The following is a 17,559-nucleotide window of genomic DNA, read 5'->3' on the forward strand; positions in this document are numbered from 1 at the left end:
AGCTGCCTTCTTCTGGAAAAAAACCCTCAATTTGCCCTTCGACAAGCGAGAGCTAATTTAGACCCATTAACTATAAGCCAAACCGGTGAAACCTGACATACGTTATCTGAATAATGCAATGCATCTTTCCCTTCTCAGTTGTTAGGGGGACTAGTGCCCCTCGCCAACATGAAGCAAGTTGAGAGGCTGTGGGGGGGGGGCGGATATCTAAATATACTGTCCTTTGAAAGAAGTCGTGAACAAGGCTGATGGAAAAGCAATAGGGAACATAGCATACGATGCGTCTGGCAGAACAAGGAACACACACAGATAACCCTAGACTTCTGTATTTTATTTTTTCAAACGCGGGTATTTAGCACGCAGCACCTTGAGGTCCAACTGCTGTGGACAAAGCGGGGGGAAACAGGGTAACGCTACCAAGATATAAAGCCCAAATTTGACACGGGCTTCCATGCTATAGCTTGCTTAATATAGCATGGAGAAGGGCCATAGCTCGCTGGTACAGTGTGACAGAAAAGTTTGTTTACTGAGCAGGTTGAATTACTGTTTTCCCCCCTTGCCAGCAAACAGTTAACTAGCAACAGTTCCTGGTCAGAAGTCTGATCTATGGAAGATTTGTAAAAGGAAGTAACCTTAAGCCTGAACAGTATACAAACTATAACTTAAGACAGGTATACATTTTAATAAAAAGCAACAGCACTGTTTGTTATATGTCTGCGGAAGAAGAAGAAGAACCAAAACTCCTTGTTTACACCCGTTATAATAAAGTTTGTTTGCAACCTGTTTTCCCAAAAGGAAAGCCCATTCTCCATTGGGGATTTTACCCGAGGGAAAGGGAAACAGAGGCACGGCGCAGCGAGAGAGAGGACTGTTTTGCCACTGCATACAGCATCTGACAGAAGGTCAATTCCTGGCAACTCCATGTAGTGTTGGAACAGACTCTTTCCTGCAACCCTGGACAGCTGCTGCCAGTCAGTGCAAACAGTATTGAGCAAAATGGCCCACTGGCCTGACTCTGTATAAGGCAGCCTCCTGAGCTCCTGTCTCCTTTTGGTATTTTGTGAGTATAGTTCGGGTGACTGGAGCTGGTTCAGAAAGGTAAAATGTATGGGGCACAGAAGGTTAGGGCAGCAGTGGAAGGAATTTGGATAAGCCCCAGAAGCCGATACTGGGGATTGTCTGGGAGATCTTGGAAACAATGGGAGAGCAGTGGGATGACATATTTTCATGGCAGGCTGATGGAAAGTGGTAGAGCCATAAATGAACACCAGTAAGGAGAGAAAAGAAAGGGAAAGGAATTTATAGCACCAACTGTACACACAGCAAAAAAGGCACCAGATTCCTCATATTGATAAGGGCACCCGATAGCTTTTCCATCCCTTGATCTCCAAAAGGCTTCCAGTCTCTATCATCTTTTCTGCCTGGCCTGAAAATATGGGCAGTGGTGTTTGAGAGTCAGAGGAGGGACACATCTCTGCAGGAAAGCCCTGCTAGGGAAACCAGTTTAAGCATGCCATCATCAATGTGACCTCAGCTGCGGTAAATGTCATCAAAAACATTTCAACTTTTCCCAAACCAAAGGGGCAATCGGCTTTGTATTTTGGGCAAGTGCTCAGAGAAGATTTGTGATGCTTATGTCATGTTACTTGTCATATTGTGGCTCCCACTGCCCCTTTGACATCCCCAGAGGGATTTGATCTGGGTGTGGCTGGAGCAAGACTCGCAAGAGCCCAAAGATAATACTTCTGAGGCTTAATCTCGGAAAAGCTGCTCGCGTATTTCAGACCTAAATTCTAACTGCGTGATGTCAGAGCAGGTCAGCCAATGACATCGAGGGCAGAAAGAGAGGGCAAGGAGTCTGCTGCAAGAATCAAAAGACCTCACAGGGCAAAAAAGTTGAGTGCGCAACACGTCCTCAATAAGTAATGTGCAAATGTGCACAACCAGAACAGCCAGGTAGAGAACTGAAATACTCGTGAAGCAGCGTCATGTGATGCAGCTTGGGCAGGAAGTACCACTTCAGACTGCAGGAAGGGAGAAATGCTTCTTTAAAATTTGTCACATTTAAAAACAACAACAGCAAGAACCTCCCTGCACAGAATTCTAGCTTATCAGGAAGAATGTTTAGCTGAGTCTTTCCCCTGACATGCCTGTTTTCTGTGGGGAGAGGGGCTTGACTCTCCTCGCTCAAAACATGTCAGTTCTCCAGCTGCAGTGTGGTATGGTTCAGCCCAGCAAAAGGCACACCATATACCGTATTTTTTGCACCATAACACTCACTTTTTTCCTCCTAGAAAGTAAGGGGAAATGTCTGTGCGTGTTATGGAGGGAATGCCTACGGGTGGCATGCCTACGGATTTTCCTCCTCTAAAAACTACGTGCGTGTTATGGTCGGGTGCGTGTTATAGAGCGAAAAATATGGTAACTGTTCTGATCGTGTGGTTCAGCTGCGAGCTCTGGGGCGCCCCATGAAAAAACACCTGCCGAGCTTCCGAGTGTGATGCTGTGGCTGAAAAGCTCCGTGAGAAGAGGGGTATAGCAGAAAAATGACCTCGAAACGTTTGCGTCGACATGGGAAGACGGCATGAGAAATTGCGGCGCTGGGCGTTCCCGCGCAGGGAATGAGCTCCAAACCCCGCTTCCCTTTCCAAAAGGTTAACGCCATCTCCTCTATGCCAGCAGGGGCAAAGCTCTCGTGTGCGTTCAACGGGTCTGTGCAATTATGGCTTCTCTCCCCCCCCCCAAAGAGGAATGCACATTAATCATCTTTTGGGGATGTGTGGTTACATAAAATAATCAGGCCTCCTGCCTGTTCCACTTTTCTCGACGCTCTCCGGTATATAATCAACGCATTCAGACTTGGCACACTTAATGGAAGCTGCTGAAAGGCAGGGGTGGGGCAGGGGTCTTCGTCAAAAGCCCCCTCCCCGCCTGGGGCTGGGGAGAGGCTTTGTGAAGGATTGGGGGGGGTCCTTCCACAACCACTCCCTCCCAACTCCATCTTGAAAGGAGGCTTCTGAAGAGTCCGTGGAAAGCATGATTAGAAGTCAGGCTGTACTTTTCACACCCGTCAAATTATCCTGCACCCATTAGCTAGTGGCGGCGGCAGGCCAGTTTCCAGCTTCCAAACCGAGCCATTCTTCTCAGGATTCTGTGGCCTATTTGCTCTTGGCTGCTTTCTGGCGATAGATTTCTTCTGTGAAAGGCCTGGCAGAGGGAATCAGGAGCGGCATACAAGTTTGACAGGGAGACAAGAAGAAGAAGAAGAAGAAGGAGCTGATTAACATGAGACGACCCCTTTGCCCCCGTCTCCCCCTGTGCCAAACCCACACATTTAAAGCGCACATGGTTTCCCCCAAAGAATCATGGGAACTGTAGTTTAGGGGTGCTGGGATCTATTGTTATTAATTCTATTTAGTTTGTATTCACCCCCTCCTTTTTCTGTTAATAATAATAATAATTTTTATTTATACCCCGCCCTCCCCAGCCAAGGCTGGGCTCAGGGCGGCTAACAAGCAATAATAAATGATGAAAACCAGGGGGGAGGGTGCTGGGAGTTGTAGCTTCATAAGAGGTAAACTGCAGTTCCCAGGGGAAGCCATGTGTATGTGCTCCTACTGCCAAAACAGAACCATAAAGCCTTGCCTATACATGCAGGCCGAATATGGCGTTAAAAGGCTGGGATGGCAGAGCGGGCAAGTCCGTAGCATGCGCTCTGCCCCCGACCTTTGCCCCTTTCCCCAACAAGCCTGGTCTCTGACTATTGCTAAGTAAGTCAGTTCTGTGTGTCACAGCTTAGCATGACCAACAGATGGAACCCAAGCTGGAGCTAAGTGTATAGGAGCGGATTTGATGTTAGTGGCTCCTATAGCTTCCTGTTGAAGGGATGCGGTTCAATAGCAGAGCACATCCTTTGCACAAATAAGGTCTCAGGTTCAGGCCCAGGGATCTCCAGGTAGGGCAGAGCAAGACCTGAGTCTCTGGAGAGCTGCTGCCAGTCCGTGCAGACAACATTCAGTTATATGGCACAATGGACTGACTTAGTACGAGACAGCTTTCTGTTTCTAAACTTAAATAAAAACATAGGAGGAGTTCCTGCTGGATCAAGCCAATGGCCTACATAGCTTGGTGTCCTGTTCTCATATTGGCCAACTGGATGCCCATCATGGGAAACCAGAAAGCAGAATTCGAAAACAAGGGAGTTATCCCCTCCTGCAGCTTCCAGCGACTGGTATTCAGAAGCATTAACTGCCTCCAACTGCGGCGGCATGGCACAGCCGTCATGGCCAGTAAGCAACTGGTAAGGTAAAGGGACCCCTGACCATTAGGTCCAGTCGTGACCGACTCTGGGGTTGCAGCGCTCATCTCGCTTTATTGGCCGTGGGAGCCGGCGTACAGCTTCCGGGTCATGTGGCCAGCATGACTGAGCCGCTTCTGGCAAACCAGAGCAGCGCACGGAAATGCCGTTTACCTTCCTGCCGGAGCAGTACCTATTTATCTACTTGCACTTTGTGCTTTCGAACTGCTAGGTTGGCAGGAGCAGGGACCGAGCAACGGGAGCTCACCCCGTCGTGGGGATTCGAACCGCCGACCTTCTGATCGGTAAGTCCTAGGCTCTGTGGTTTAACCCACAGTGCCACCCTCGTCCCAAGCAACTGGTAGCTTTCGTGAAATTGTCCAGCCCTCTTTCAAAGCCATCTGAATTGGTGGCCATCGCTGTGTCCTGTGGCAGTGAGTTCCATAGTCCACAGTTTCATGCTAAATTGAATGTGGTTGACAAGAACGTTGTGGGAGAGGGTACAATGGGTGCTACACATTTCCTCTTCCTCCAGGCCAGGGTTATGGGATATTGTCTCCTCCTCACGCCTAAATAAAAGGTAATTAAACTCCACTTCTAGTCACCACCTAGGGGTTTCTCCGTCAGCCCGAGAGGAAGCAGAGTTAAACCTCCCCCTTCCTTTCGCAGATCACATTTGAATGAACAAACTGGAAACATCGGGAGCTGCCAGCGTATAATTAATGCAGCAGGAGACGCTTTTTCAACGAGTGTGTGGGTTCGAGAGAGGGAAAATCATGTATGGCAACTGGAGGAGTACAAAATGTTTCTTGCCGGTTTGGGAGGCCAGCCGTTTAATCGGGTCGGGTATTGGCCGAAAGTTCTTTGCTGGTTCAGAGCAAAAACTGTAAGAAATGCCTGCTGAATCGGGCCAATGGCCTGTCCATTTCAGCATCTTGATCTCACAGTGGCCAATCGGAAGCCTGTGGGAAATTTGAACGCAGGACTTGAGCACAACAGCACTCTCCCCTCTTGTAAAGGTAAAGGGATCCCTGATCATTAGGTCCAGTCTTGACCGACTCTGGGGTTGCGGCACTCATCTCGCTTTATTGGCTGAGGGAGCCGGCATACAGCTTCCGGGTCATGTGTCCAGCATGACAAAGCCGCTTCTGGTGAACCAGACCAGCGCACGGAAACGCCGTTTACCTTCCCGCCGGAGCGGTACCTATTTATCTACTTGAACTTTGACGTGCTTTCGAACTGCTAGGTGTGCAGGAGCAGGGACCGAGCAACGGGAGCTCATCCCGTCGCGGGGATTTGAACCACCGACCTTCTGATCGGCAAGCCCTAGACTCTGTGGTTTAACCCACAGCGCCACCCGCGTCCCTCCCCTCTTGTAGCTTCCAGCAACTGGGATTTGGAAGGAACTCTAGTCTAACATCAGGAGGTCGCAGGTCTCCCATGCCTGACTATCTGGCAGAATGCGGCAGCTAGGCTGGTGACTGGGAGTGGCCACCGAGACCATATAACACCGGTCCTGAAAGACCTACATTGGCTCCCAGTACATTTCCGAACACAATTCAAAGTGTTGGTGCTGATCTTTAAAGCCCTAAATGGCCTCGGCCCAGTATACCTGAAAGAGCGTTTCCCTCCCATCGTTCAGCCCGGACATTGAGGCTCCGAGAGCCTTCTGGTGGTTCCCTCCCTGTGAGAAGTGAGGTTACAGGGAACCAGGCAAAGGGCCTTCTCGGTAGTGGCACCCGACCTGTGGAAAGCCCTCCTGTCAGATGTCAAGGAAACAGACAACTATCTGACTTTTAGAAGACATTTGAAGGCAGCCCTGTTTAGGGAAGTTTTTAATGTTTGATGTTTTATCATGTTTTTAATATTCTGTTGGGAGCTGCCCAGAGTGGCTGGGGAGACCTGGCCAGATGGGTGGGGTAATAAATAATAATAATAATAATAATAATAATAATAATAATAATGTTCTCTAAATGACTCCCTTCCTGCCCCTAATGCCTGGGAGGTCTTCTCAGGACAGCGGCAGAGTCTCACATCTCTCCCTGCCCTGGCCAACCCCAACTCAAACGCTACCTCTCCTTTGAAGCCTTTGGTTTTACCTAGGTATGGGGTATCCCTCCAAATGCGCTGAACTACAACCCCCATCACCCTTTGCTACTGGCAACTCTGGCTGGGGCTGATGGGAGATGCAGTCCAACAGCACGTGGAGAGCCACTGGATCCCAGGTCTTCGGTTAGCAGGTGGTCAGAAAGACTCTTGCCTTAGGCCCTAGCCCAGTGTTTCTCAACCTGTGGGTCCCCAGATGCTGTTGGACTACAACTCCCATCATTCCTAGCCAGCATGACCAGTGGTCAGGGATGATGGGAGTTGTAGTCCAACAACATCTGGGGACCCACAGGCTGAGAACCGCTGCGGCCTAGAGACTCCATGGTCAGTTGGGAGCAGAGTCAGTGTGGTGTAGTGGTTAGAGCAGTGTTTCTCAAGTTTGGGTCTCCTTCAGCTGTTGTTGGACCGCAACCCCAATCATCCCTAGTGATCAGGGATGATGGGAATTGTAGTCCAACAACAGCTGGAGGAGACCCAAGCTTGAGAAATACTGGTTTAGGAGCGTCAGACTAGGTTCAAATTCCAGCTTGGCCACGACTTGGGCCAGTCACTGCCTCTCAGCCTAGGCTAGCTCACTGGGTTGTTGTGGGGGGTGAAAGGGGGGGAGCTACGTACGCTCCCTCGAGCTCCTCGGAGGGAAAGTTGGGGAATGGATGCTGTAAGCAAATTGGTCAATACATTTTGAGCTTGTGGGATCCTTAGTCTGACTCAGTGCAAAGCGGTTTCATATTGCAAAGGGGAGAAAACACACACACACACACACACACACACACACACACACACACAGTAAGTTAACTGGGGGAGGGGGGAGAATGAGAGTGTCTCTTCCCTCTACACAATTCTCTGAAACGAAATTGCTTCTGGTTATTCCGTTCAGCAAGCACCAAAGAGACTCACCCTTCGTACCGCAAAGCAATTGTGTAGCACAGCGCCACCACTGCCGTCAGGATGAGACCAGCTGGGCTTGCATGCCTGAGTTTGAAAAGGCGGAAGGAGACAAAGAGGTGAGAAACGGGTAAGTGGTTTCTTACGGCCAACATTCGAGAACGGCCTTATGTAAGACGCAGTTGAGTCAGGGGGCCGGGAAGCTGTTGCGCTGGCCCTCCGAAGGAGGAGGCCCAAAGTTTCAAATTTGCCATCGGGTGGCAAACTCTCCCCACCTCCCCACTCTGTCCGTTGGCAAAAAAACGGCCAATCTCTCCTTGGCGAAAACTGCCTCTTGACCTAATTGGGTTCCCTCTCTCTTTGCTAAGTTAAACAATGTGATTTTGCTTTCGGGAGATGGAATGATGAGGCTAACTCCTGAGATTAGGGAGGCTGCTTAAGGTGGTTATATAAGCCCACGGAAAGGAGTCAGCAGAATCGGATGAGGAACGACTCCCGACCCCCAGCTCAGAATTTAGGCCAAGGAGGTTAGAAAGAAGGAGGTAAAAGGGCGACTCAAAAGTGCCGACGTGCATTTGTTGTCTAGATCCGAAAGGAAGACTCAGCTGGATGTACCCCCATATTTATTTATAAAAGTATTTACGTAAATACCACCAACTCTTAGAATATAATAAGGAGGTGTGTAACTATACGTCCAATGCAACAGCATAAAAATAGTACCAAAAATCATTAAAATGACATGTAATAATTAAACGTGTTTCACGATCCACCCTATTCTTCTGATTCTGAATGCTTTGCATTTATTTATATTTGTAACCTTCATCATGTTGTAACCCACTCTAGGACACATGGGGGGGACGGGGACTTAGGGTGCCATTCATTTGTGGTTCTCCGTCAGGAGTGAGGTGGCAGTAAATCACACTGTGCAAGATGGAGTCAACTCTTTAATAGCAAAAACACGGCCCCCTCAGACTGGGTTGAGTATCAGGACTAATAAGCATAGTAGTTCATCCCCAGTAGGTATTGCCTCACAGATCAGTTGCTGAGGCTGAAATCAATAATAATAATAATAATAATAATAATAATAATAATAATAATAATATATTTATACCCTGCCCATCTGGTTAGGTTTACCCAGCTATTCTGGGTGGCTTCCAACAAAATATTAAAAATACAGTAAAACATCAGACATTAAAATTTCCCTAAACAGGGCCGTCTTCAGATGTCTTCTAAAAGTCAGATAGTTGCTTATTTCCTTGACAGCTGAGGGGAGGGTGCTCCACAGGGCGGGTGCCACCACTGAGAAGACCCTCTGCCTGGTTCCCTGTAACCTCACTTCTCGCAGTGAGGGAACCGCCAGAAGGCCCTCAGAACTGGACCTCAGTGTCCAGGCTGAACAATGGAGGTATACTGGGCTGAGGCCTCCCCATAGCCGTCTCCCTGTAGTCATCTAAGTCCCCTCCTCTCCAGGGGATTTTACCAATCAGAGACTGTGTCTGCACATCACCAATCTCTCCTCTGCCCATTTCATGCCTCTACTGGTTCTGGGAGACCAGAGGGGAATGGGAAGCTTGTTGCAGTAGTACAGGGAGACACCTAGGACTCTTCCCCAGCCTGACTCCTCTCTGCCTCTTGGCCTCCCTCCTTTCCTGCTTCAGCTTCTTCCTCTGATTCTGGACTTCTCTCTGCCACAGACTCCCCCCACTCACTAAGCCCCGTGACCTCTTCAGCTTCTGACACCTCCCTCTCACCTGACCACTCATCATTCTCCCACCACCACTTCCTGGCCCCTGAGCCTTCCAACCTTCTGCGTCCCACACCTTTTACCTTTCTTAACTAGTTTAAAGTGGTATCGCAGTAATCAGAGAGGAATTGAAAGTCAGGTTGTTGGAATACGCCAGGCGTAGGCAAACTCGGGCCTCTAGATGTTTTTGGTACTACAACTCCCATCATCCCTAGCTAACAGGACCAGTGGCCAGGGGTGATGGGAGTTGTAGTCCCAAAACATCTGGAGGGCAGAGTTTGCCTATGCCTGGAATATGCCAAAATGGAAAAAACTGACCGGGAAGCTCAGGAACCAAGAAGACAAAAACTTTAATAAAGAAGGGGGGGGCAGATTTATTTAGGAGACCACTGTAAGCAGATGAAAACATTAGCAGAATTTTTTTAATAACACTTGTAATGTAGCAAATAACATGGATGAGATGGGGAGATTTATAATATGGATTATGAAATACTATGCAGTTGAAAAGGTGGACAATAGGGATGGGGGAAATCTTGAGATTCAGAGAAATCTCTAAATAGGGATATCTATTTTGTATTACTTTGCACTTGTAAAATCAAATAAAAATTATTTTGAAGAAGAAGAAGAAGAAGAAGAAGAAGAAGAAGAAGAAGAAGAGGGATTGCAGAGCTTTAAATGTACAGTGTGAATCTGACCTTTTTCTGTCTCTTTGTGGACAGTGTGCCTGATGCTGGGGGGCGGGGGGGTGGAGAAGTGACTAGGGGAGGTGTCACCCACAGCACTAACTCCAGAAATCCAGTTCCAAAATGAGCTAGCAACCCGTGGCTCAACGGGCACGTAGCCTGACTTGATGTTAAGTTAGCATCATAGGAAAGCTGGTCGCTTCCCTGCCAGGGTTTTGGAGAAAGCAGTTCCTCATTGGCCGGCGACAAATTCGTCTCGACGTGACGTGTGTCGTCCTTTGATCAATCCGGGGCCTGTAGAAGACAGAGCTTGTGTCTTAAGCCCACTTAGAGGATTGTTTTGTTCTGATGAAAGCCCTGATCAAGTTCCTCTCCTCAGATTGAGCTGAGTTAGCCACTTCAGAAATGGGTCACAGCGGAGAGGACAAATGAATGAGAATGACCAAAAAACAGTATCTAGGTAGCGCTTGGTGATTGGCAATTTTGCTGCTGCGAGGAGGATGGCAGGCGAGCGAGACACACTAACAATGTGGGAAAAGGAAGGACATTTAGACGCTGGAGTCTGATGATAAGGTTAAGTCACAGATGTAGAAACTGCCAGGTAAACAATTGGCCCACATGAGTTTTGATTTGATATACCGAAGAGCAGAAACGCGTATCATACAAGACCACGACGCAAGGCAGCTGCATCCCAGAAGTAGGTTAAATGTAAGGGAAACATTTTTTAAAAATAGGTGGTGCGTGTATCTGTGACGGCAGGCACCATTGTAGAAGGAAGGACACAGCAAACCATTGCCCTAACTAGAATAAAGAACTATTTGATCATGTTTCGACAGCAACCATACTTGGGTAACTCAAGTAATGCAAACTGAGCTGTGTACTAAACAACTGGGATTAAAATCTGGTGGATCATGTATATTTATTTGAACTTCCATTTGCCGCTTTAAAAACAACAACAAAGTCAACATAAAAAGAGTTGCGGAAGTGCTCCAGGGGTTAGTGTCACAACAGGCAGCTGCCAATCAACCCCATACAATATCTGGTTTCTGCTGGTCTGTTAAACCAGCTCAGGTGGACCTCAACATTTGGAGCTTTCTGGGAGTAGCTGCCATCTGACAACTGCAAGGGCTGTAGCTCAATGGCAGAACAACTGCTTTGCATGCAGAAGGTCCCAGGTTCATTCCCTGGCACCTCCAAGGAGGGCTGGGAGAGAAACCCCCCTAGATTGCTGCTGGTGTAGACCATTCTCAGCTAGGTGGGTCAAGGGTCTGGTTGCTACCTATGTTCTATGTCAGGCACCCCCAAACTCAGCCCTCCAGATGTTTTGGGACTACAACTCCCATCATCCCTAGCTAACAGGACCAGTGGTCAGGGATGATGGGTACTGTAGTCCCAAAACATCTGGAGGGCCAAGTTTGGGGATGCCTATTCTATGTGGACCAAGAAGAAAGGCACTGCTAGTGTTGAACCAAATCTTTGGCTGAGGCCATAGTTTGACCCAAATTTGGGGACAGGCTCATATGCCAAAAAGGGGGTAAAAATACATCCAGATTTGGGGGGGGGGGGGGGTCAAGAAATGAATCTTGAGGGCAGAGTAAGCTAAACTCATCTACATCTCCCCTGACTCTAGTCTGAGAATGCCCCAGCAGGATTTTGGCATGACATTGTTCCAGAACAGCAGTCTGATGGCAGCAAAACAGCGACTAGCAACTCCAAGGAGCCCAAAAGATTCCAGCAAGCTTTGAACCCACCACCCTCTAAATTCCACCCCTCCCTCTGAAATAAACCAAAATGCCGCCACCTGCTTTCTTGGGGCTGCAAAGGGGGCCTCGAGAAAAGGAGGTGGCATTTCGCGGACACACAGACTCAACTCATGCGGCAGATCGAGAAGTTTCTGGCTTCCTTGCAGCAGTCAACAACTGACATGACCAGTCAGTAATCAACCTGACCTGCTCCTTGCATTGAGCAAAAGTCATTACATCCCATCTCTGAGCCACTGAGTGATGCTCTGGGCAGGCAGTGAGATGAGAGCAATGAGAGCCTGTTGGGTTCTTACTTAAAAACATTTATTTGCTTCAGGGGCCCAAACCAGCGGCTGACCTTGTTTTGCTGGCGCACAGGAAGAAAACGATCAATAAGGGGCTGAGTGGAAGAATAGCTGGATTGACTTCTTCGGCTATTCTAGAAGCAACTATTTTCAGAGAGAACCATCATAAATACGAGTGATTAGTCCTTGATCACGTTTCTCTCCCCTTTTTTGCAATCTCATTTCCAGGCCTCCTCAGTAAACACAGTTTCTTTTTCTTCAAGGGAAAATATTCGCTGCAAACAGGGAAAAGAGCACAAATGGACTCACTCTCCTCTTCCTGGGAGGACTAAGATGGGCCAGTGGGAAGGGGGTGAAGACTCAGTTCTCCAACAGGTCTCCCTTTCTGCTTTAAAGGTAAAGGGACCCCTGACCATTAGGTCCAGTCGTGGCCGACTCTGGGGTTGTGCCGCTCATCTCGTTTTATTGGCCGAGGGAGATGGCGTACAGCTTCCGGGTCATGTGGCCAGCATGACTAAGCCACTTCTGGAGAACCAGAGCAGCGCACGGAAACGGTGTTTACCTTCCCGCTGGAGCGGTACCTATTTATCTCCTTGCACTTTGACGTGCTTTCAAACTGCTAAGTTGGCAGGAGCAGGGAACGAGCAACGGGAGCTCACCCCGTCGCGGGGATTCGAACCGCTGACCTTCTGATCAGCAAGCCCTAGGCTCTGTGGTTTAACCCACAGCGCCACCCGCGTCCCTCCCTTCTGCTTTAATGCTGCCCTATTTCAGCCAGGCTGGGCGACACAGGAAACAAGAGGCGGCTGGATGCTTCAGGAGGTTGGTACAGGCCTTACAGGACTTTGGACAGCTCCTGTTGAAGACAGGCGTTGTTCTGGTAACAGCCCAAAGCTTAACGTGGCTTTAACAGCAAGCAGGGACTTCATAACCACCAGAGTCTCACTTCTGAAGTGGAGTTTCAGGAAATGGGAAGGGGGGGTCACCCTGGCTTGGGGTCATTAGGGTCAGTGTTGGTACTGAAAGGCCTCAGACTGTTCCTTTCGCCTTCTGCATTAGGGGAAGTTGAGCTGCGCTGGGTGGGAGGCAGTCTGATTCAGACCTCTTCTTGAAAACTATTCCTCGTCCTCCTTCAACTTCCAGATCCAGTGGATGCAGGGATAAGGGGGTCTCCCAGTCCATTGATCATAGGAAGTTGCCTTTCACAAGGTCCAGTTATTTTCCCACAGAGGCCACCTTGCACAGTTAAGGTAACTGGCAGACCAAGATCTTTCTGGAGCTCCACATTTCCTGTTCCCTCAGGTTGGGGACTGGGCCCTCCTTCGCTGAAGTTACATCCGTAAGCACATGAAGCAGAGCCTTCATAGTTGTGGCACCTGTACTGTGGAACTTCCTCCCTCTAGGAAATAAGAGGCATTATCAGACTGTAAGGGCACATTCCATTGTGCAAAAACATTCACAGCGTGTTCCGAGGGCCAGAGAGCTGTTTTTGGCCCATCCCTGGTTGAAAACATGTTTTATTCAGGAAGGCTTTTGAAATGAAGCGTGGAAAAAACATAGCAGGTAGCACAAGCAGGATTTAATTTTAAATGAGTATTCTATTGCATTGGATTTCTGGCTCTTTCAAAATGTTGCTTCATCCTGTTTTCCTCAGAGATGCCTTTTCTTTGCAAGGGGTGAATTATTGACATAACAGGCTTAAGGCAGCTCAGTACTATATATAGTGATAATTTTAATACTTTCTCTCTCCTTTGTATTTTCTTTATGGGGTTTTATTTATAAAATTCTTCCCCACAGGGCTTCAAGATAAAAAGATAAGTCGAAAGGTAATTTAGTCTAGATTATATCAAGGGCAGGAAGCCAACATTATCCTTTTACAATTGTATAATCAATTAAGGCTTTCCATATTTTCTCAAATGGGTCCTTTATCTTTTATCTCCTGGTTGCTCTTAGTTCTTTCTCTTCACTTGCCTCAGTTGGTTTGTGGAGAAGCAACTTATAAGATCACAGAAATTGGAGAGTTGGAAGGTACCCGAAGGATCATCTAGTCCAACCCTCTGCAATGCAGGAATCTCTACACGCGGTTCCCCATCTAATTTGAAACCATACCGGACCCTGCTTAGCTTTGCAAATGTGCCAATACTGTAGAGTAGAATACTGGCTGGGGTTCCATTTAGATCTCATATAACCCATTTTAAAACAACTGCACTGATTGCTGGTTCATTTCCAGGCTCACATTAGCGTTTAAAGCCATAAATGACTCATGCCCCAAATATCCGAAAGACCGCGGGCTGAGGTTGACAGGGGCACTCTTGGTAGTTACTCCACCCTCAGAGACTTGGGGACAGGGCCTTCTCTATGGTGGCCCCTAAACTGTGAAACTCCCTCCCTACAGAGGTGTGCCTGGCACTTTCACTGCACAGCTTCTGGCGAAAGCTTTACCCTGGCTTTTGGTACTTGGGGTGTATATTGTTTTGCACCCACCTTCTTTATATTTTTGTGATTGGAAGTTGTTTCAAACGGCTTCACCTTAGGGTGAAGGGGTGGGTAATAAACAAACAAACAAACAAACAAGTAAATAAATAATACAACAGCAAACAACCTGTGGCTGTTTTAAAAAGTGCCACCCCTATTACACGCTGCGACTGTTTACTTGCAAAGGTAGGTAATAGCGGGAGGAATAAAACAGCCAAATCAGTTCTGTTTGCAACATCCTGCAGAGAGAAGGATTACACCTCTTGAGTGTTTGAAACATTGTTCTGAGGATGCTGAGCTAAAGCCTGGGAAACTGGATCCATCCCTCTATTGAAGTCATACAGAACATGTTCCCACAGAGTGGAAGGAAACAGCCTTGGTGTTTGGGCGTCATGGCGACGGCGATGAGACAAGCAGCGGCCGAGATGGGGCACGACAGTTGCCTGCCCTGGTTCCTAACTGAATCACAGCATTCCCACTTGTGTTGGAAAGCAGAGGGCAAGTCACCCACGATCGTTACAGCTCTGGGCCTGATGCCACAGCTGTAAGTTGCTTGTGGGACTTCTGCGAAAACAGGGGGCTGTGCCTGCCAACCCACCCAGAAATGTCTCCGCTGCAGGATGCAGGTTGAAGAGACACTGGGCAAAGTCACAACTCCCAGAGTGGCTTAATATATACCCTCCAACATTTCTCTGATGAAAATAGGGATTTCCTATTCCATTGTTGTTGTCATTACTGTTATTTTATTATTTATACTGTACACCACACATCTGACTGGGCTGCCCCAGCCACTCTGGGCGGCTTCCTACAATAATAATAATAATAATAATAATAATAATAATAATAATTTATTATTTATACCCCGCCCATCTGGCGGGGTTTCCCCAGCCACTCTGGGCGGCTTACAATGGAATATTAAAATACAATACTCTGTTAAACATTAAAAGCTTCCCTAAACAGGGCTGCCTTCAGATGTCTTCTAAAAGTCTGGTAGTTGTTGTTCTCTTTGACTTCTGGTGGGAGGGCATTCCACAGGGCGGGTGCCACTACCAAGAAGGCCCTCTGCCTGGTTCCCTGTAACTTGGCTTCTTACAGCGAGAAAAACACAATAAAAATAAAAGCACAATAAAACATTAAACATTAAAAAAACCAACTTCCTTATCCAGGGCTCCCTTCAGATGTCTTCTAAAGGTTGCATAGATACTTCTCTCCTTCCCTCAGGGGTCACAATAACTCCATGCCCTCCAACTTTTCACCAATGAAAATAGGGGCGTCCTAACAAAAAGTGGAACATTCCGGGATCAAATCAGAAACTGGGATGGCTTCTGTAAATCCGGGACTGTCCCTGGAAAACAGGGGCACTTGGGAGGGTCTGTACTTCACAGCTGACTCTGAAAATTTTAGCTCTGTGAGCGCCTAACAACTATCAGCAGCCCTAACAAATTACAGCTCCCAGAATTCTTTGTGGGAAACTTAAAAGTGGCGCCATAATGCTTTAAATGTACGTTGTGAATGTGGCCATGGTGCCAGTCATATGGATGCCCACACAGGGCCTTCAGAGCAAAGGGGAGAAGCATTTGGAGTCTCCTGAGGAGAATTCAGGCCAATCACAGAATTTTGGGTTTCCTTGTTGCCAATTTCTTCTGAGAGGGATTTGCACTTGTCCAGCTTTTCAGCAGCATCTTAAGTCAGCATCTTAAAAAGCAGAGACATCACCTTGCCGACAAAGGTCCGTGTTGTTAAAGCTATGGTTTTCCCAGTAGTGATGTATGGAAGTGAGAGCTGGACCATAAAGAAGGCTGATCGCCGAAGAATTGATGCTTTTGAATTCTGGTGCTGGAGGAGACTCTTCAGAGTCCCATGGACTGCAAGAAGATCAAACCGATCCATTCTGAAGGAAATCAGCCCTGAGCGCTCACTGGAAGGACAGATCCTGAAGCTGAGACTCCCAATACTTTGGCCACCTCATGAGAAGAGAAGACTCCCTGGAAAAGACCCTGATGTTGGGAAAGATGGAGGTCCCAAGGAGAAGGGGATGACAGAGGACGAGATGGTTGGACAGTGTTCTCGAAGCTACCAGCATGAGTTTGACCAAACTGCGGGAGGCAGTGGAAGACAGGAGTGCCTGGCGTGCTCTGGTCCATGGGGTCATGAAGAGTCGGACACGACTAAATGACTAAACAACAACAAGCTTTCAAGGTGGTTTCAGGAACCGGTCCTCTTGGATCTCTCTTCTTCCACTACTCCAGCCCTCTCTGACTTCATCATCTCCATCCCCATGAGCTTTGCTTTCATTTCACGGAGGGTCATTTACTAGCATCGCCAGCTCATCGCAGGGCTTGTTTAGCAGCCAATTAAAACACCAGAGATGTGTGCGAGTCAGTGCGTCATACGAGCCGGATCTGCCGCCAACACCACCTTGTCGACTTACGGTCTCAGTGGCACCCGCAGATGTGCATGCAATCATTCATCCATCGCTGGGCCTCTCTGTGGACACTCCCTGATTTAAACATGTAGAAAGGGATGCTTCAAAACCAGAGAAAGAGGCTTGTTAAAAACAGATGCAGAGAAGAGGCAGAATAAGCAACTGGGTGGAAGGAGGGCTGGTGAATCCAGGGCCCTCCAAATGTTGCCAGACCACAGCTCCTGTTATCCTTGACTGTTGGCCACGGCAGCTGAGGATGATGGGACTTGGAGTCCATCCAAAGGCAACAAGTTCACCAGTCCAGCATTTTATATAATAATAATATAATAATAATTTATTATTTATACCCCGCCCATCTGGCTGGGTTTCCCCAGCCACTCTGGGCGGCTTCCAACTGAATATTAAAAACAATACAGCGTCAGACATTACAAACTTCCCTAAACAGTTGTCTTTTAAAAGTAAAATAGTTGTTTATTGCCTTGACATCTGCTGGGAGGGCGTTCCATAGGGCGGGTGCCACCACCGAGAAGGCCCTCTGCCTGGTTCCCTGTAACCTCACTTCTCACAGCAAGGAAACCGCCAGGAGGCCCTCGACGCTGGACCTCAGTGTCCAGGCTGAAGGATGGGGGTGGAGACGCTCCTTCAGGTATACAGGTATACATTGTGCTCTCGTGGCTCCGTTGCTCAGGTGCAAACCATCCCTCGTGGTCCAAGAGCTGCAATTCCCAGGTAGAGCACCTGGGTAGTGTTGGGAATTGAAATGTAGGAGAGTAGATTCCAGTTCAGTGTGCAGACAATACCACGATAGATGGACACATGGTTCATAGGTTCTGTTCACCAATTCATAAACAGCAAGGTCATCCCAGCTCTTACACCACCCTAGGATTCTGGGTTGAA

The 17,559-nt window shown here is 48.1% G+C and overlaps 1 protein-coding gene across 4 annotated transcripts in view; it reads right to left on the minus strand.

The window, feature by feature from the left end:
- Positions 1–313: 313 nt before the first annotated feature.
- PEMT (phosphatidylethanolamine N-methyltransferase) overlaps positions 314–17,559 on the minus strand; it is a 93,402-nt gene continuing 76,156 nt past the window's right edge. For 2 of the 4 annotated variants that reach the window (XM_080981260.1, XM_080981261.1), the window contains one exon: positions 17,048–17,549. In XM_080981260.1, coding sequence (XP_080837386.1) covers positions 17,225–17,549 — 325 coding nt within the window. In that variant the 3' untranslated portion in view covers positions 17,048–17,224. Of the gene's footprint in view, positions 2,882–2,931; positions 3,208–7,300; positions 7,376–17,047; positions 17,550–17,559 lie in introns of those variants that run through there. The other 2 variants (XM_080981262.1, XM_080981259.1) reach the window with 2 other exon arrangements.

Source organism: Podarcis pityusensis (assembly GCF_964106645.2).
Source record: "Podarcis pityusensis genome assembly, chromosome: 14".
NCBI lineage: Eukaryota > Metazoa > Chordata > Lepidosauria > Squamata > Lacertidae > Podarcis > Podarcis pityusensis.